At 42.9% G+C, this 20,198-nt stretch overlaps 1 protein-coding gene across 5 annotated transcripts in view; it reads left to right on the forward strand.

The window, feature by feature from the left end:
* SPICE1 (spindle and centriole associated protein 1) overlaps nt 1–20,198 on the forward strand; it is a 158,411-nt gene that overhangs the window by 126,189 nt on the left and 12,024 nt on the right. For 4 of the 5 annotated variants that reach the window (XM_056109275.1, XM_056109274.1, XM_056109276.1 and 1 more), the window contains 6 exons: nt 2,880–3,019; nt 3,317–3,454; nt 4,612–4,865; nt 6,725–6,856; nt 18,330–18,477; nt 19,866–20,090. In XM_056109275.1, coding sequence (XP_055965250.1) covers nt 2,880–3,019; nt 3,317–3,454; nt 4,612–4,865; nt 6,725–6,856; nt 18,330–18,477; nt 19,866–20,090 — 1,037 coding nt within the window. The remainder of the gene's footprint in view (nt 1–2,879; nt 3,020–3,316; nt 3,455–4,611; nt 4,866–6,724; nt 6,857–18,329; nt 18,478–19,865; nt 20,091–20,198) is intronic. The other variant, XM_056109277.1, reaches the window with a different exon arrangement.

Raw genomic sequence — 20,198 nt, forward strand, 5'->3', positions numbered from 1 at the left:
GACTTACTGTGGTAGAATTTCTGTTGGGATAATATTCTCAAGAGAGTCTGTGGGTCTCTTGTGTTTGTCACAGGAATGTGTGACTTTAGACGAGAATTCCTCCATTCTTGGAAAATTCCTTTTCTGTTGCTGATTTCCGCTTGTTCATTGAGGGGAAGCATAAGTCAAATGCCTGGTCTCTTCAGGTTTGCAATACTTTGCTCAGTTATTCACTTGCTGAAGAACGCTTTCCTGATTGCCACTACTGGCTGGAGCGATAGCACAGCGGTAGGGTGTCTGCCTTGCACGCGGCCAACATGGCCGACCCGAGTTCGATTCCTCCGCCCCTCTCGGAGAGCCCGGCAAGCTACCGAGAGTATTCGATATGCCAGACACAGTAACAACAAAGTCTCCAATGGAGACGTTACTGGGCCCGCTCGAGCAAATCGACGATCAACGGGAGGGCCTTTACCTTACCTTTACTGTGAGCATCCTTTGTGGTTTGGGTAGGATGAGAATTTTTTTTACATTGTTGTAGTTTCTTTATACTTAACGATTTTGCCCCCAAATGATCTCATGATCTCTTTCCTCCTGTGATTCACTTTCCTTAGCAAGATAAGAGGACGGGCTGCAACTTTAGCACTTTGTTTGGAAATCTCCGTAGCTAAATATTCAGTTTAAAAAAAAATAAATAAATATTCAGTTTTACTTCTTATATGTGCTGTTTCCATATAACTCGGCTAGGTTTCCTCCACTTCATTAGTAAGGATTGCTGTTCAGCTGCCAATAACATGTTCCTAATTTCTTTCAAAACTCGCATAGGAAGCTCCTTTAACATTCATGTTACCACTTTTTCCTTTAGGATGATATCTTATTCTTTAAGATGTTATAATATGTTTTCTCTATGTTACATGCTTCCTACCATATTCCTCACTTCCCCAAGAGCCCTAACTGGAAGAGTTCTTGGCATTTGCTTAGAACATAGTCTGTTTAATGCAATCCGGGCCTTTCTTCTTATCTCGTAAAAATTCTTTCAGTCTTGGTCCAATTTCAAAGCTACTTCTACATTTTAAAGTGTTTGTTATACCAGTACTCAAGATATGGCACCAAAATCTGTATCAGTTTCCACCGCTGCTTTAACAAACTAACACAAACTCGATACTTTAAATGACAGGAACTTTTCCCTCACAGCACTGGAGGCCAGAAATCTGTAGTCAATTTCACCTGGCTGACACCAAGCTATCGTGGGCCAATCTGGGTACTTCTGGGGGATAGTTTCATTCCTGTCGCATTACTGCAGTCTCTGCATCCATCCCCACCCCACCTTCCCTTTCAGTTGTCAGAGCTCCTGTGCCTCCCTCTTTAGGAGCTACATGGTTGCATTCAGGCTCAGCTTTCTGTCTGTCTCAATATCCTTAACTCCACCACATAATGTATGTGAAGTTGGATCAGGTAAGTTACCATTCTCCGGTTCCAGGAATTAGATTGCGTTTTTCTGTAAAGGATTGTTAAGTCTACTTGTGATCATATTACATATTTTTCTTGTGGCTATTGTTTCATGTAACTGAACTCTGAAAAGTATAAATGAGTCTGGGGGGAAAACTCGGAGGGTTGGAGTGCATGCCTTGCATATGCCAGATTCCAGACCCCAGTGTCACATGGCCTCTGTCCCTAAGCATTACTGGATGTGGAACTGTCAGGTTGTAACAGCTTTATTGATCTATTTTACATAATCCACTCATTGAAAGTATAGTATTTATTGGCTCAGTGTGTTTACAAAGTTGTATAGCCCACAGCCAATGTTAGAGCATTTTTACTGTTCTGAAAGAGAACCCGTACTCTCTAATAGTCAGACCCTTTTTTCTTCCAAATCGTTTAGCTCTATCAAATATATTAAATTGATTTTTTTGTTTCTCTATAATTGGCCAATATTCTGGACATTTCATTTACCTAGAATCATGCAGTATGTCCATTTTGTGTCTTTCATGTAGCATAGTATTTTTTCAAAATAGCCATGTTGTAGCAAGTGTTCTACTCTCTTTTTTAATTTATTTTATTTTATTCATTTATTTTTGCTTTTTGGGTCACACCCAGCGATGCACAAAGGTTACTCCTGACTCTGCACTCAGGAATCACCCCTGGCAGTGCTCAGGGGACCATATGGGATTCTGGGAATTGAACCCGAGTTGGCCGCGTGCAAGGCAAGCGCACTACCCGCTGTGCTATTGCTCCAGCCCCAAGTGTTCTACTCTCTTAATGACTGAATAATATTTCATTGTGTGGATGCAGCATTTTGTAAGTAACCATTTACCAGCTGGTTGGCATTTGGACCTTTTGGTTGGTTGGTTCTTGTTTTTCACTCTGTCTCTGTACCTCTCTTCAGTCAGTTCAGTGGAGAAATGAATCTGACAAATAGAAATGAGAGCCTTCACTTTATCGGCGATCAAGATAATGCTAGCACTGACTCTGCTCTCTTTTCCTCTCCTCCTCTGTCCCCTACATGGAGGACAGAGTCTGCTCCCATCGGTAATTCAGTGATGAGCAGAGATTGGTACTGAAGATCAGCACGTTTGTAGGAGAGAAAAGCTAGAAGGCCCAGCAGTGTGCTTTGTTTAGAAAAAGGGAGTGGAAAAAGGAGCCTGAGCCTCAAAGGGCAAAACCCTCTGGCTAGGAAAGTCGGTTATAGGTAGGAAACTGGGAGGAAGGTGGAATCATGGGCATTTTGACTCTTTTTTTTTTCTTTTTAATTAAAGCAAAATATAGTTTTTCTTTTTTTAAAGTCCAATCAAACATGTAAGCAGTATAAAAGTTCAAATACGTGTGTGGCCCCCCACAAAAAATAAATGTAAATGCTAGCATGTTTGATTTTTTAATATAACTTGTTGACCATTAATTTGTAGGTTTCTCCATCAACTCAAGGAAGATAATTCTGAGTTAATTAATAAGATGTTGACTGACATACAGGAGAAAATATCAGCACAATCACAGACAACTCCTCCAGCAACTCCACCAACTGCCTCTCTGTCAGGGGAACAAAAAGGTTTGTTCCCCATGATCTCATCTATCACAGAGTAGTAGCGTCTGTGTGTGTGTGTGTGTGTGTGTGTGTGTGTGTGTGTGTGTGAGAGAGAGAATGTGAGAGAGAGACAGAGACAGACAGACAGACAGACAGAGACAGAGAGCTAGAGGCAGAGAAGTCACAGTAATTTTTAAATCATTGTTATTTAGTTTTGGCTGTTGTAGCCTAATTGAGTGGAATATTGACTGATCTGTCAGTTGAATTGTTTAAAGACTTTTGTTTACTTGAGAGTCTTTGTGGGACTGTTCTTCATTCTAGCCGCTCTGAATGCCACGAGTGCTGTCAAGAGGATCCACACCAAGCTTCAGCCTAAAGAATCTGCCGACACTCTCCACTCAAACTATGTTGTGGGACAAGTGCTGAACTCCAGGAGGCATAAACAGCTGTTAAGTAAAGGTACCGTTCCCTCAGAATTAGAAGGATTTGCTCAAGCGGGCCCAGTAACGTCTCCATTGTCAGACTCGTTGTTACTGTGTTTGGCATATCGAATACGTCACGGGTACCTGGCCAGGCTTTGCTGTGTGGGCGAGATACTCTCGGTAGCTTGCAGGGCTCTCCTAGAGGGGCGAAGGAATCGCGAAGGAATCAAACCTGGCTCGGCCAGCCAGTCCTGCACAAGGCACACGCCCTACCGCTGTGCTATCGCTCCAGCTGGTAGCACAGTGGGTAGGGCGTTTGCCTTACACGCAGCCAACATAGCCGACCCGAGTTCGATTCCTCCACCCCTCTCGGAGAGCCTGGCAAACTACCGAGAGTATCTCGCCTGCACAGCAAAGCCTGGCAAGCTACCCGTGACGTATTCAATATGCCAAACACAGTAACAAGTCTCACAATGTTATTGGGTCCGCTCGAGCAAAATTACAAGGATGAATGATTAAATATGTAACTGAATAACCTGATCTCTTAGTATGTCTTACCTTAAATTCATTCTTTTGGATCCACCAAAGTGAGTTATATGACTGGTAGCTAAGAAATGACTCGGTTCTTTCTACAGTTATGAAAAGAGTCATTTCTTAGGTACCAGTTCTAGCTTCTTTGTAGGCAGTATATTCTTCATGGGTAGTATAAGCCTGGCTTAAAGTGTATAGATTGTTTATGTTTGTTTGTTTTCAGGGAAAAAAGTAAGAGCTGCTGGGGGCTGGAGAGAGAGAGAGAGAGTACTGGAGTTGGGTCTGTGCTTTGCATGTAGCTTGCCTGGATTTGATAGCTGGCACCCCATATGGACTCCTGAACATGACCAGGATGATTCTTGAGTATAGAGCCAGGAGTAAGCCCTGAGCACAACCAGGTGTGGCCCCAAACTCGAACAAACCAAGACAGTGAGAGCTGCTATTAAGACCGTTCACAAATTCAGAATGACGGATTTTTGGAGGTCCCTGACCATTTTGCTCAGGGGCCCCAGACTCTGTCTGGTGATACTTGACTGGTACTGCGACATGCGGGGCCGCTTCATGCAAGGCCTGTGTCCACTACTTTGAGCCCTTTTCCTGCTAGCATTTTCATTCTGGCCCTAACAGAATGACTTCTGTCCTTATCAGTGAAAAGAAAACCAGACTTGCCTGATCCTCCCAAGCAGAAGAAAAATCCCTTATCAGCCAGCACAGCCTCCGCAGACACCAGCAGCAGTCACGCAGGCCTGGGCATCGACGTCCTCAAACACATGATACACGACGTGGAGCGGGAGATGGAGGAGTACGAGCGCTGGACAGGGCGCGAGGTGAAGGGGCTACAGAGCAGCCAGGGCCTCACGGGTTTCACCTTGTCGCTGGTGAGCTCCCTCTGCCGCCTCATTCGCTACCTCAGGGAGGTAAGGTCAGAGTCTATTAAAAACAATAACAACAACAGCAATCTATATATATATATATATCATTCTCCAAATGAAGTCAAATTTGAGTAACTTTATAGTGCCCCCGTTTTGGATTTTTTTCTTTGGTCATGGTTTTTTCCTCTTCATTTCCCACCACATGCTGATACTTGTTGGTATCTTTCACGTAACTGGTATTGATCTGAACGTGAGTTTTATTCAAATGAAATTGGTAAGGTGAATCTTGGGTTAATCAGAACGTCTCGTGTGAGTGATGAATGTTGCAGTTTCGCAGTAGTAGGTGCAGCAGAATTACTTGCTACGTGGAATTGTTTCTCTCTGCTGTCTGCTCCTGGCTTCATTTGTATGTTCAGTGTGAAGAGAGGTGGGAGGTTACCTGTAGACACAGACTGGGAAAATTCTCTATTTCTTTTGAATTGTGGGTAACTGGGGTTTGCTTCAGTTCAGAAGGGGAACGTACTTTGTTGTTGTCAAAACAACTAAATAAACAAAGAACCAGCAAGAACTATATCTTGAAGGCCCCAGCATACTTCTCAGTAAGTGCTGTTCTTAACTGTGTGAGTGCCTGAGGAAGATCCCTGGCACTGCAGGGAAAAAAAAAAAAATTCACTGACTAGTTAGCTATGTGTTATATTAAAAATAAAAATCCGCTTAAGTACCTAAGCGATTGCTTATTTAAATTTGTTAAAGAAATACAACAAAAACCTTCTGAAATTTTTATTTTAAAAAGTTGGTTCATCTCCCTGATTCAGGTGTTTTCATTTCTGTGCAGCTCTCTCCTAGGATGACTTTTCCATGACTTACTGTAGTATGGAACTTGAAAGTCTTAGCATTCTTCTACCCTTTAGTCAGTAATATCCATGAGTATACTTTAGATCCTGAGAGGGTAGACTTACAAGTGTGTGTTTTTTAGCAAATCATATGCTTTAGAAAGCCAAACTAAGTGTTTATTTCTAGTTCTGTTTTAATATCTTCACATGGTATTAGTTAAAAGAATAGAAGTATATAAGATATATAAGGATGGGCCCAGACCTCAACACTGGCAAAATAACAAGGAAAACAAAAGCAGAAGAGTAGATGATGAAAAATGTCATTGACACCCTACCTTTCTTGTTTGTTTTCTTGAAGTAAACTATTATTAATTCATACTAGTCTTTCTTTGAAGAAATGGTCTATGTATATTCAAAACAGTATGTTTAGGGTTGGAGAGATCATAGAGCCAGTAAGGCACTTGCCATGCATGTAACTGTCCTGAGTTCGATCCCAATACCTCATATAGTTCCCTGAGCATTGCCAGGAGTGATCCCTGAGCACAGAGCCAGGATAAGCCCTGAGCACAGCTGAGTGTGGGCTCACTGTCACCACAAAAAATGTTTTTAAAATAGCCAATATGTATATATACTTCTATTTTTTTATAATTATAGTTTCATAATTTTATATGCCACTTTATTATATTTATTGTGTTCTATTTAAAGAAGGAAGAGTTAGATAATGCAGTCTATTTTACTTTTCTTTTTTCAAAAGGAATCAGCCAGTGATGCTCAGGGCCTGCTCTGGTGACCGTGGGTATCCGAGGGGCCCTGCAATAGCATGGCTGGAATTCAGGGTCTTGCTCATGCTGACTGGTTGCTCTCCCACTTCACCTCTTTCCCAGCCCAATGAAACAGACTTAAATGAAACATGAACCTCGTAATAAAATATCTAATTTTCATTACTATCATGTAACATTTACTTATTTGTAAGTTTTATTTCCTTTGAAAGCTTTGAGTAGAAGTTTAGTTTTCAACATCTAATGCTATTTATGAGAATTTGAGTTAAAAAAAATTTTTTTTTTTTGGTAGAGTGAGCTCCAACTGCAAAAAGAAGTAGAGACAAGACAGCAAATGGAACAAGTATTGGGTGAGCATCGAGAGCTCATTGATGCTCTGACAGCTGAAATTCTTCTTCTCAGAGAAGAAAGTAATGCTACTCAGGTACCTTTTTTCAAAGTATTTGGGGGAAAAGTGTTTGAAATACTCATTTTGTTTCATTTTGGTTTACTTGTGACTATTATTGCCTGTTACCTCCTTACTATCTTCAACAGTAGTTTTATCGAACATTTGTTATATTGGAGAAATTTCTACTTGAACAGAAATTTAAACTACGAGTTGTATGTGATTAAGTCTATTGCCTTTAAGAAATAGTGGGGAAGACAAAATCTACATTTAAATGTTCACTACCATGATTATAGTAGTTTATCCAAAATATAGTGAGTATTATCATTGTATTTACTGTATTCATTTATTGTATTTGCTGTTCTGTCTAACATTCATTGATTCAAAGAAGGCCTTTGATTCTGTTGTGATGGAAGCAGTCATCAGAGCCCTAGCCAATCAGGGCATCCATACTCAATACATCAGGATCCTCCATGAGCTGTATTGCGGATTCACTACCAGGATCTCACCATTCTGCAAGGAAGTGATCATCCATGTCAAGAGGGAATTCGGCAGGGTGATACCATTTCACCGAAACTCTTCAGTCCACCCTCAAGAACGTCATGCGACAACTGGAATGGGAAGGAATGGGAGTGAAGATAGATGGTCAGCAACTACACCAACTCCGCTTTGCTGATGACATCGTTCTAATAACACCAAACATTAGCCAAGTGCTGGCCGACTTCGACCGTGAGTGTGGAAAGGTCACAAATGCTGCTGACTTCGACCGTGAATGTGGAAAGGTCAGACTCCAGCTGAATCTCATGAAGACAGTGTTTATGAGAAACAGTTTCATTCCTGACGTTCCATTCACTCTCAACGGAACAACCATCTCCGAATGCAACAGCTATGTGTACCGAGGTCGAGAAATCAATATCACGAATGACCTGGCACCTGAGTTGCGCAGGAGGAAGAGAGCAGCTTGGAACGCCTTCAAGAGTGTCGAAGAAATAGCTAAGAGGATGAAGAACCTCCGGCTCCAGGCACATCTCTTCGAGACCACTGTTCTTCCTGCATTAACATATGCCTCAGAGACCTGGGCCCTACGAAAACAGGATGAGAACGCTATTCGGGTTTCCCAAAGAGGAATCAAAAGAGCTATGCTTGGAGTATCATGATTCACTCAAATGAGAGAAATAATCCGGAGTTCCGATCTCTGTCGACGGTCAAGAATCAGGGACACTGTCTCGTTTGCCAAGGCGTTGAAAATCAGATGGACACATAATGCGATTTGGAGATGACCGCTGGACTAGAGCCGTTACTGACTGGATTCCATGAGACATCAAAAGACCGCGTGGCTGCCCACTTACAAGATGGTCAAACTTCTTCGTCAAGACCCTGAACAATCGGTTTGAGGCTCTTCTTATTCCTAGAACAAACAGATGCCATTGGGCTACACTAGCACGTGATAGGGACGAATGGAGACATTACTGGTGCCCACTCGAGCAAATCGATGAGTAATGGGAAGTCAAGTGATCGAGTGGTCAAGTGATTATCATTGTTGCTTTTATTTTACTTACTTATTTTGGTTTGGGAGCTGTGCCCAAAGGGGTTCAGGGCTTTGTGCTTCAGGATCACTCCTGGCTCATGGAACCATATTAACCTGGATTAGGCACATGCCAGGCAAACTCCTTACCCATAATACTATTTCTGTCCCCAGTCATAGCTACTTATAATCTCAAAATTGCAAAGGATACACTCCACACTTAAGTTCCTCATATGAGTTACATACGTCAGTTGTAACTATTTATAGAAGTTTCATATCTCTGTTTGTTAATATTTTAAAATTTTCTTTAAGTACCAAGCTACCGAGAGTATTCTGCTCACACGGAAGAGCCTGGCAAGCTATCCGTTGTGTATTCGATATGCCAAAACCAGTAACTACAACTGGTCTCATTCACCTGACCCTGAAGGCTTCACCGACATGGCAGCACTGAGAAGGATGAGAAAGGAGAGGCCTATAAAATCTCAAGGCCGACCTAGGCTGCCACAACGAAGGAAGACAGAAATGGTCGTCTGTACTTTCAATGCACGTACGCTAGCATCAGATACATCCATCGAGGACCTGATGGTACAAGCGCGAATGATCAAGTACGACATCATTGGTCTGACCGAGACAAGAAGGCACGAATCTCACCATGCCGTTTTCGACACTGGAGAAGAATTGTTCCTCGGAACATGCGATAAAAGAGGTGTTGGAGGCGTCGGTGTCCTTGTCAACACAAACTTGGCCAAGAGCATTGATTCATTAGAATGCCTAACAACCCGAATCGGACGTTTACATTTGAATAGATGTGGCTCACTGCCTGCAGTTTCTATCTTCGTTGTCTACGCACCAACATCTCATTATGATGACAGAGAAATCGAGAAGTTCCACATGGAGCTGGAGAAGTTCTATAAAGAAGACCACACCTTCTACAAGATCATTGTGGGTGATTTTAATGCCAAGATAGGACCGAGAAGATCAGCTGAAGAACTTCACATCGGGACCCATGGCCTAGAATGGAACGAACAGGGTGAGAGACTGTCTGAGTTCATCATGCCGACCAAGACCATCCATGGTAACTCACAGTTCCAGAAGGCAGAATCTAAACGATGGACATGGGAGTCTCCCGGTGGATGATTCCACAACGAAATAGACCACATCATATTCAATCGACAGTTTTGCCTGACTGATGTCGCTGTTGTCCCAAAATTTTGAACGGGATCGGACCACCGTCTCCTTCGTGCAAAATTCTACTTCACAGAGCGGGGAGAAAGGGCTGCAAAGTTCAAAGAGAGAACTCCCAGAATGACCACCAACTGGGAACTCTTTGGCACTATTGCGGCAACATGGGAAGATGCCATTGTTGACAACATTGACGAGGAATACGATCGACTGGTTCAGCACCTCCATGAATGTGCGAGGAATGCCAAGAGAGAGATAGCCACAAAAAAACACCTGTCTTCGAAAACTCTTGAGCTAATTCGCCAGCGTGGTTTGGCGCATGCCTCAGGCAACTGCAAGCTAATGTCCGAGCTCGCAAAGCAGTGCAGAGATGCGATCAAGGAAGACCTCAAAGAGAGAAGAGCAGAAGTACTGGTAGATGCGACAGAAGCCGGGAAAAGTATTCGTAATGCCCGCCTGTCCTTCGCCAACTACAAGACCAAGATGACTGCCCTCCGACGTCCTGATGGATCCATCACATCCTGCAGAATGGCAATGGAGAAGATTATCCATGACTTCTACTCAAATCTCTTCGATAGCTATGTCCACTTGCCGACATACCAAATTCCACAGGATGGATATGTCGTTCCCAACGATCTCCCTTCCGAAATCCGACACGCCATTTCGTCGGTAAAGAAACAAACAGCACCCGGCCCAGACAAGGTCAAACCTGAACACCTGAAGAACCTGCCGTCAGTACTCATCAATACACTGGCTCAGCTCTTCACTCGCTACCTTTCTGAATGCAAGGTTCCGTCCCAATGGAAAACCAGCAGGACCGTACTACTGTTCAAGAAGGGAGACATCCATGACATTGGCAACTATCGCCCGATCTGCCTATTGTCTGTCATCTACAAGTTGTTCACTCGAGTCATCCTAAATAGGATTGGCAGAACACTAGATGAAGGACAACCATGCGAGCAAGCCAGGTTCCGCAAAGGATTCAGCACCATCGACCATAAAGGTAAAAGGTAAAGGCCCTCCCGTTAATCGTCGATTTGCTCGAGCAGGCCCAGTAACATCTCCATTGGAGACTTTGTTGTTACTGTGTCTGGCATATCGAATACTCTCGGTAGCTTGCCGGGCTCTCCGAGAGGGGCGGAGGAATCGAACTTGGGTCGGCCATCTTGGCCGCTTGTAAGGTGAACGCCCTACCGCTGTGCTATCTCTCCAACCATCGACCATATCCACACGATAACCAAGCTCATTGAGGTTTCTCGGGAGTTCAAGATGCCGCTCTGTTTAACGTTCATTGATTTAAAGAAGGCCTTTGATTCTGCTGAGATGGAAGCAGTCATTGAAGCCCTAGCCAATCAGGCCATTCAAACCCAATACATTAAGATCCTCCGTGAGCTGTATTGCGGATTCACTACCAGGATCTCACCATTCTACAAAGAAGTGATCGTTGATGTCAAGAGAGGGGTTCGGCAGGGTGATACCATTTTACCGAAACACTTCAGTGCCACCCTCGAGAACATCATGCGATGACTGGAATGGGAAGGAATGGGAGTGAAGATAGATGGTCGGCAACTACACCACCTCCGCTTTGCTGATGACATTGTTTTAATAACACCAAACATCAGCCAAGCGGCACAAATGCTGGCCGACTTTGACCGTGAGTGTGGAAAGGTAGGACTACAGCTGAATCTTACGAAGACAATGTTTATGAGAAACAGCCTCATTCCTGACGCCCCATTCGCTCTCAACAGAACGACCATCTCTGAATGCAACAGCTATGTGTACCTAGATCAAGAAGTCAACATGACAAATGACCTGGCACCCGAGCTGCGCAGGAGGAAGAGAGCGGCTTGGAACGCCTTCAAGAACGTCGAAGAAATAGCTAAGAGGACGAAGAACCTCCGGCTCCGGGCACATCTCTTTGATTCCACTGTTCTTCCTGCATTAACATATGCCTCAGAGAACTGGGCCCTACGCAAACAGGATGAGAACACTATTCAGGTCTTCCAAAGAAGAATAGAAAGAGCTATGCTTGGAATATCAGGTTTCACTCAAATGAGAGAAAGAATCCGGAGTTCCCACATCCTTCGACGATCAAGAATCAAGGATGCTGTCTCATTTGCCAAGGTGTCAAAAATCAGATGGGCTGGTCACGTAATGAGATTTAAAGACGACTGCTGGACTAGAGCTGTTACTGACTGGATTCCATGGTATGTCCAAAGACCTCGTGGCCGCCCTACTACCAGATGGTCAGACTTTTTCATCAAGATCATGAACGATCGGTTTGAGGCTCTTCATGTTCCCAGAGCGAACAGATGCCATTGGGCTACACTAGCATGCGACAGGGACAAATGGAGACGTTACTGGTGCCCGCTCAAGCAAATGGATGACTAACGGGAAGTTAAGTGATTTTGTAAACCATGGTCAATTAATCACTTAAGTGATTAAGTGACCATGGTTTACAAAATTGTTATTGATACAGTTTTGGTTTCATACATAAAACTATTTGTTCTTTTTTGTTGTTTTTGTTCTTTTTAATGTATGCTGGTCTCACTGGTATGAGAGGATATCACATTGGTTTGATTTTGATTTGCATTTTCCTGATAAGTGATGCAAAGCATTTTTTTCTTATCTTTTTTTAAATTTAATTTTATTTTTACAAAGTTGTTCACAATGATTTATTACCTTCAGTATTCTAACACCAATCGCACCATCATTACAATACCTTCCCACCACCATTATTTCCAATTTTCCCAACCATCACCCAAGCCTGCCCAAAAGCAGACCCTAAATACTTTATTTTTATATTGCGTGTTATGAATAATTTGCTAAAAATTATTAAAATGATTTCCTTAGAACAAAGTGTGTGAAGATTGTTGTATCTCACCTGGAGCCATTAAGCCTTTGTATAAGAGATTCCTAACATGTTGTTACAGGTTAAGCCTTTTGTGTTAATATTTTCTTAATCAAGATTGTTTGCCTTCTACTTTACATCCCATCCGATGTGGTGTGCTACTCCTGGTATATTCGTGGTATAGAGTTTGAGATGTCAAGCAGCTACATTTGCTGCTGCATGCTCCGGGAATTCTAAAATTTTGAATGGGGTGCGACCGCTGGAGTTAATTTTAGCTGGATGGTGACTTTGGGGTCTGGAAACATCTCTGCAGCTTGTTTATCTCTTTTGAGATTGATGAGTCTCTGGATCATGGCCGGTTAATGAGCTAATATGGCACCAGTGGCAGTTCATGGGTATAATTCCAGGCTCCCAGAAGAACAGGGACATGTGGGTAGGTAACCTATTCCCTTCTTCACGAGAGCCTGGAGATTTGGGTCATGAAACCCTCCTACTTGAATTTCTCAGCAGATTCATTCCTGCCTGAGGCTCGTCCTGAGCCTGTGAAGTCTGGCTGTGAGCATGGCGGTGATTGGATTATGGAGTCTTTCAGCTGCTGGGGCTCTGTTTGGGTGGGTGGTGGGCTCACCCGACCCCTCTGAGTTGCCCCGGATATGAGACTAAGCCTGGCGCTGTGTCTGGAGGCATCTCTTCAGAGCATTTTGTGGTGCAGAATTTGCTTCTTTGATGTAGTCCTGTTTGTTTTTCTTTGCTTCTGTTTGCTTGACCAATGGTGTTGAATCATTGAATTTACCTTAGATTCATTGGCATGAGATATTCTTACCTGTTTTTCTCAATATTATTTATGGATCCAAGTCTGTCATCAAGATCTTTGATTTTCTTTAGTGCATGGCATACGAAATGGGTCTGAGTTCATTTTATTTTATTTTTTGAAGGTTAGTTGTTGGGTAACATTGCTTTGTCCTTCAAGAAGCTTAGGTTTTATCTGGTTACACCCACCTCAGTGCTCCTGAAGCACTTCCACTTCCATTGTGTTTATCTGTAAACAGTCTTCCCTATGCTCTCCCACCCAGTTAATCAGCTTTCCCCTTAATCAGACTTTGTTAATTTGTAAGATCAGTTTCCCAGAAATCTATGATTTTATATGTATGAGTGAAATATTGCCCTTTTCCTCTCCTTATGCCTTATGAACAGTTTACCTTAAAGTAATATCCTTTTTGTATAGATACAGGAAGACCGTTAACATTATGCTTTGTAATTTAGGATTTGATTGGCCTTGAATATTATTCACTCCCGGGCATCATCTTTCTCGACTTAAGCCTCAGTTGCCCATAGTTACTAACACCCCAAAAGCAGGGTCCCGACGAGGGACTGAATGGACCCAGGGCAAGCAGTGAGCTACCCTGGCAGCGAAATGGGCCAGGCCAAAGTGCCACGATTCTTAACTATAAGTTAAGAGTTTGATCATAGACAAATGCTGTCATGATCCAAAGGTAACGACAAGACTAGGATCCTGCTAGGGGTGGGAAAGACTATCTGGCCTGAGCACCGTAGTCTGAGATCGAGATGGCCCTAGGAGAGCAATTCTATAAGTTTAAGATATTTCTTACTGTATCCATACAAAATGATTTATATAATATTTTATATGCTTGTTGGACAAGGAGAGGAGAGGCACGCCCATGGAATTCTGCTCTAGGGTGGGTCCTCCTGCTAAGGAAGGATCTGTCCTAGGAGCGGTCTTCCCTGAGGCTAAGATTTCTACCCCTGTTCATCTCCACCCCTATTGATTGTGACCACACCTATGTGTAATTGTTCCCCCAATTCCTCAGGAGAGAGGATTTAACTGTACTGTAGGAGTGAGACAGGGGCAGAAGAAGGAAGAAGAGAGTTCAGAGAGGGGCAGAAGGAAGAAGAAAGTTCAGAGAGGATCAGAAGGAAGAGGAGGATGAAGGGGGATGGGGAAGGAGAATGAAGTAGCATGGGAGCAGAGACAGGAGAGACGAGGAGAAACAGAGAGAGATGGGAGCAGAGAGAGAGATAGAGAGACAAGGGGAGAAGAGGAAAGAATCAGAATAAACTACGACTAATACCAACCAGCCTGGCCCTCGTTCCTTCCCCCGCCTGACCATCGCCATCGACCTCTCCGGGGTGGTAGAAGGGTGAGACTACCGAACGCGGGTGGCGGGAGAGATAGAGCCGCCGCCGTGTGGGTGCCGCGCGCCCCCAATTTGTGTGAGTTTACACAGTTAGTGATCAGTTTTCCCAGCACTGTTTGTTGAAGAGGCTTTCCTTGCTCCACTTCATACATTTTCCTCCTTTGCTGAAGATTAACTGTCCATGTATATGAGGATCTGTCTCTGAATTCTATTCCATTGGTCTGAGAGTGTGCCCTTATTCCAATACCACACTGTTTTGATTACTATAATTTTGTAATATGGTTTAAAAATTAAGAAAGGGAAAGGCTTCTTTTCTCTGCTTTTTTCCCAAGTATTACTTTAGGTATTTTGAGGGGAAGGGATATATTACTTTATATAAACTTTAACAGCATTTGATCTATGTCTTTAAAAATTATTATGAGTATTTTTATAGGGACTGCATTGAATCTGTATAATGCTTTGGACAAGATTGTCATTTTGACTATATTAACTCTTCCAATTTATGAGTAGGGGATGTGTTTCCTTCTCATACCCTCTTTTGTTTCTTTTAGTACTGGTTTATAGTTTACATTGTGTAAATATTTAACCCCTTTTGTTGATTCGCAAGTACTTGCTTTTCTGAGGCACAATAGTGAGTGAATTCTTCCCTCTTTCTTTCCATTATTTGCATATAGAAAAACCATGATAAATTCATAATTTTTTTCATAAAGTTTTGCACCATAAATTGGTGCATTGATTTTGTAACCTGCTACTTTTCTGTGCAAGTCTGTTATTTTCAGGAGCTTTTTTGGTAGACTCTTCAGGATTTTCTAGGTGTAGTATGACATCTGCAATCGTGAGTGTTTGACTTTTTTTTTCAATCTGGATGCCCTTAAGATTTCCTTTTTTGCCTTATTGCTCTGGCAAGGACTTCCAGCACTATATTGGATAGTATTAATGAGAATGGACAGCCTTGTCTTGTGTTTTTTTGCCATTGAGAATGATGTTTGTTGTGGGCGTCTGGTAAATAGATTTTTTTTTTTTTACAATTTTTTATACATTTTATTTTCATAAATAGTAGTGAAGGAAATTGAGTTTGTTTCTGCACTTTTCAAAACAAAGGAAATGCTTTAGGAATACTACAGTTATTTATCCAGGACATTTATAACAGTTGTTGGTGGAGCATACTCAGAGAGCAGGTCCAGACCACTGAATACTGAGAGCAGCCCAGAGCTCTGTCCTGTTACTGACCAGGCCTTCATGGCTGGGGAACATACCTGTAGGACTCGGTGACAGTGAGACTCAGGAATCCAGACTCCCACTACACTGAGGGCAGGAACTCTTCTACAAAGACCGTGTTGTCCATGGTTACTACCACTGCTGAGGCTCCCACTACATCTGGAAGCAGACGTGATTGGGTGTCTGCTCTGTGCTCAGAAATGAGTCTTCCACAAATAGTACCTCTGTTCTCACAGCCTCTCTACCTCATCCAAACCAGAGGTTCCCACGAAACCTTAAATCAGAAGGTCCTAAAGCAGAGAAGCAGTTGCCCCAAATTTAGATGTGGAAAATTTGCCATGTTACCAAATCATGTCAAGTAATACACAATACCTAAAAATAATAGCAACATCTAGTTAGAATAGGGTGGCGATGAGACATTGGAGTGGGGATGACGTTGGAAGCTGGATCACTTTGAGTCAGTCAGGCTCTGTATAAGGATTCTAGGACTTCATTATTATTATATTATTATTGTAGTGATAGCACAGTGGATAGGGCAATTGCCTTGCACACAGCCGATCCAGATCCAATTCCTCCGTTCCTCTCAGAGAGCCAGTCAAGCTACCGAGAGTATCTTGCCCACACCACAGAGCCTGGCAAGCTTCCCATGGCGTACTCGATATGCCAAAAATAGTAACATTGAGTTCACAATGGAGACGTTACTGGTGCCCACTCGAGCAAGTCAATGAACAACGGAGGACAGTGGTACAGTGCTACAGTTATATTAGTTCACAGTCGTTCATTATAGATAATATTCACCAGCAAGCATCCACCCACCAGCAAGCATCTTCCAGTCACAATAAGAGGGAAGTGTATAAAGGTTGTTGATTTCATTCTGGGGCCCTTTAAGCCCATATGTAAGAGAATACAAGCAAGTATGTTAAAACCAGATACACGTGCTGCTTTAGGTTATATCAGCGGGCTAGAGTATACGAGGTTGCTCCAGGAAATACTGCATTGCTCTCTTTCAGAAGCTCAAGTTTATAGTCTCTGGATCTTGTATAGTCAATGGAATCTGATGAGATTACATGGCACTGGGGCAGTTTGTGGGCGTGACTGCCAAGCTACTGGAAAACTGGGGATCTAGTGGAGGAGGCCCAGTCCCGATCCGAGCAGGCTTCGCGATCTCAGCCTTGGGTTTCGCATACCTGGGTTCCCCTGCCAGTTCCTTCATGGGTGAGGCTCGTCCGAGTGTGTGGAGAGTGGCCTGGAGTATGACTGCGGCTGGGTTCTGGAGGTCTTCAGCTGCCAGGTTTTTGCTTGGGGCAAGGAGGGAAACTCAACCCGCCCCCCTCGAGGTGCCTGGTGAAGACAGCCTGGTGCGGGGGCAGGAGATTCGCACAGTTTTTTCACGGTTCTCCCATGTTACAAAATGTCAGTGCTTCATTCTTAATGCCCAGTAATATTTCGTTGTTTAAGTATACTACATTTTATTTATTCATCTTTGATGGACTTTTGCGTTTACTCACATACAAATATATATGCACATGTATAAATGAGACTGTATCTATATTCCCTATAAAATAGTGATATCTCTGATACATATAATCATAGTTAATGCGGAATTTCATGATTTTTTTCCCTTTTCTTTTACTGTTTTATACTCATCGCCATCAAACTTTATAGTGTCCAAGTTTATTTACCAGTTTAAATGCACATGTAATATTCTGTTGACTTTTTTCTACCTTATGTATTTGTCTCTTAAAGCAGCTTGGTAGTTGTTATCGATATAAATAAGTCGTAATAATAAAAAGTCCTATAAAAGGTTTATTTTTATTGTTATAACAGTATATGTTTGCTCGAGCGGGCCCAGTAACGTCTCCATTGGAGATTTTGTTGTTACTGTGTTTGGCATATCAAATACACCACGAGTGGCTTGCCAGGCTCCACCGTGCGGGCGAGATACTCTCGGTAGCTTGCCAGGCTCTCCGAGAGGGGTGGAGGAATCGAACTCGGGTCGGCCATGTTGGCTGCATGCAAGGCAAACGCCCTACCGCTCTGCTATCGCTCCATGCCAACTTAATCATTCCTCTAAGTGTGAGATTCAAAATACTTATAAAATATATCATTGTCAGTGCATTTGGTATGTATATCCTTGAGTATTTAAAATAATGATATGTTTGATCTATTAAGTGGTGGCACAAGAGGTGATCCATATAGAGCCGCATAATTGAATATCAGAGTCATTTTTATTTTTGTTTATTTTTTTTGGGGGGGTCACACCCGGTGATGCACAGGGGTTTACTCCTGGCTCTGCACTCAGGAGTTACTCCTGGCAGTGCTCAGGGGGCCATATGGGATGCAGATGCCCTACCCGCTGTGCTACCTCCCCAGCCCCTCAAAGTCATTTTTAAAATAAATTTATGATTTATTGTAAGTAGATGTTCATGTGTATGCCTGCTTTGTAAACCTTTATACCAGGTTTGCATAAAAATTTCTTGGGCAAAAAGGCATCACAGGAAGAAAAAGTTGAAGCCCTGTTTTAGGTGATTCTTTTATGTCTGATATTGCCACTGATGTTGTTCTATTCTCTTTTTTTAGGCAAAACTCCAGCAGCACATGGTCAGAATGGATGAGCAACTGACATTGCTTACACGTGCCATTAATAGCTGTCCTGTGATAAGTAACAATAAAGAAAAACAGGCATCAGAAAGGTTAGCAGCGACCAGAAGACTCAGAGACAATCCAGGTGAGTGGGTCTTCTTTTCCCAGATGTGCTTGCAGAGTAAACAAAACCCTAAATTTCCGTGGAGCTGTTAGCCGTTAGACATACACCACATCATCATGATGACAATTAATACTATTTTCAGCTATGTTACTTGGCTGCTTACTCTTGCCAGATACTCTTGAAATCTCTTACACGTGTTATCCCATTTAATCCTCATAATAGTCTTATTGAGGTTGGTATTACTCTTATCACATTTTTAGATGAGAATAATAAAGCAGGTTTTTTTAAATAATAAAGAGGATTATTACTTCACAAAGTCACAAGTGTCTGGAGAGATAGTACAGTGGGCAGAGGACTTTTAATCACAGTGCCTCGTGTTCTGCAGAAGAGATAGTACAAAGAAAAAAACCATAGTTTTAGAGATTAGTCGTTTGTTCATTTGTGGTAATGTTTTGAAAGCCTTTCTCCACCTGTTGTGTCATTTTATGCTACAGGTCGAATAGGACATTTTTTCATTTTTTTCTTTTTTAGGGATGGTGGGCCATACTTGTCGATGGACGGGGGTCACTCTTAGCTCTGTACTCAGGAATCTCTCCTGGCAGTGCTCAGGTGTCCCTACAAGTGTTGGGGTTCGAGCCCAGATTGGCCATACACACGACAAGTGCATTACCCACATAATATTTCTCTGACCCCAATTTTTGCTTTTCATATGTTTTACTTTTAGGTAATACTTTGATGAATACCTCATGGAAAGTGTTTTAAGTTTAAGATTTTTGATTTTTGTTTATTTTTGGGCTTCACCAGCCTGGCATCACTCAGGGGACCATGTGTTGCCATAGATCAAACCCAGAACTCCGGCATGTAAAACATTTGCTCCATTCCTTAGAGCTGGAGCCATCTGCCATTTATTTTTTGAGCATTTTTTTTTTATTATTCTGAGGCCACACCTAACTAAGTACAAGTCTTATTCCTGGCCCTGTGCTCAGGGATCTCTTCCAGTAGGGCTTGAGGGACCTTACCGGGTGCTGGGAATTGAACCCAGGTTGGCAGTATGCACGGTGGCCTTTAGTATAGCAGATTTGGTAAGTACTGCCTTGCCTGCTGTACCATTACCTTGTCTCCCACATTAGAGTGCTCTCTTAAGAAGAGTTTTAAGAATTGGCTGACTAAAGGGGACCTGCATGAGAAACTCAGTGGCCGGGGCAGATCACCGGAGGCTTTCCTTGAAATCAGCCACTTCCCCTCCAGAGCTGGCCCCATAGGTGCCTCGCCCCTCAGTGCCAGGGGAGGAGACCCCCTAGAGGGCGTTGGCTCTGCAGGCCACGTGCTTTTGCCCTGTGCAAAACGACCCCGCTCCAAAGACCTCATGTTCCTTCCAGTACTAATCATCTCTCATCTGTCTTCTTCAGAGGGTCCAGTTGTAAATACTGATGTCTCTGCGCCACTGATGTTCAGAAGGGGGGAAGCGGGTGAATTCCCCCAGGACGACCTGCCCGTTAAACTCTCCCAGGTGCCAAACCCTCTGGAGAGCGGGAATCTGGCCAGCAGTTTTCCAGCACATGTATTTGAGCCAGCAGTGCTGTTGACACCACCCAGGCAGAAGAGTAACTCTGAATTTTCTCCTTTGCAGGATGGTAAGCAGACTCTGTCTAAAGTTAGATGTTGTTATTAATAGTTCCAACATGTAGGGTATTCAGTTAACTGATAAAGGAGAATTTTAAAAATACACTGAATATCATACA

This window comes from Sorex fumeus, unplaced genomic scaffold (assembly GCF_029834395.1).
Source record: "Sorex fumeus unplaced genomic scaffold, SorFum_2.1 ptg000265l, whole genome shotgun sequence".
NCBI classification, from domain to species: domain Eukaryota; kingdom Metazoa; phylum Chordata; class Mammalia; order Eulipotyphla; family Soricidae; genus Sorex; species Sorex fumeus.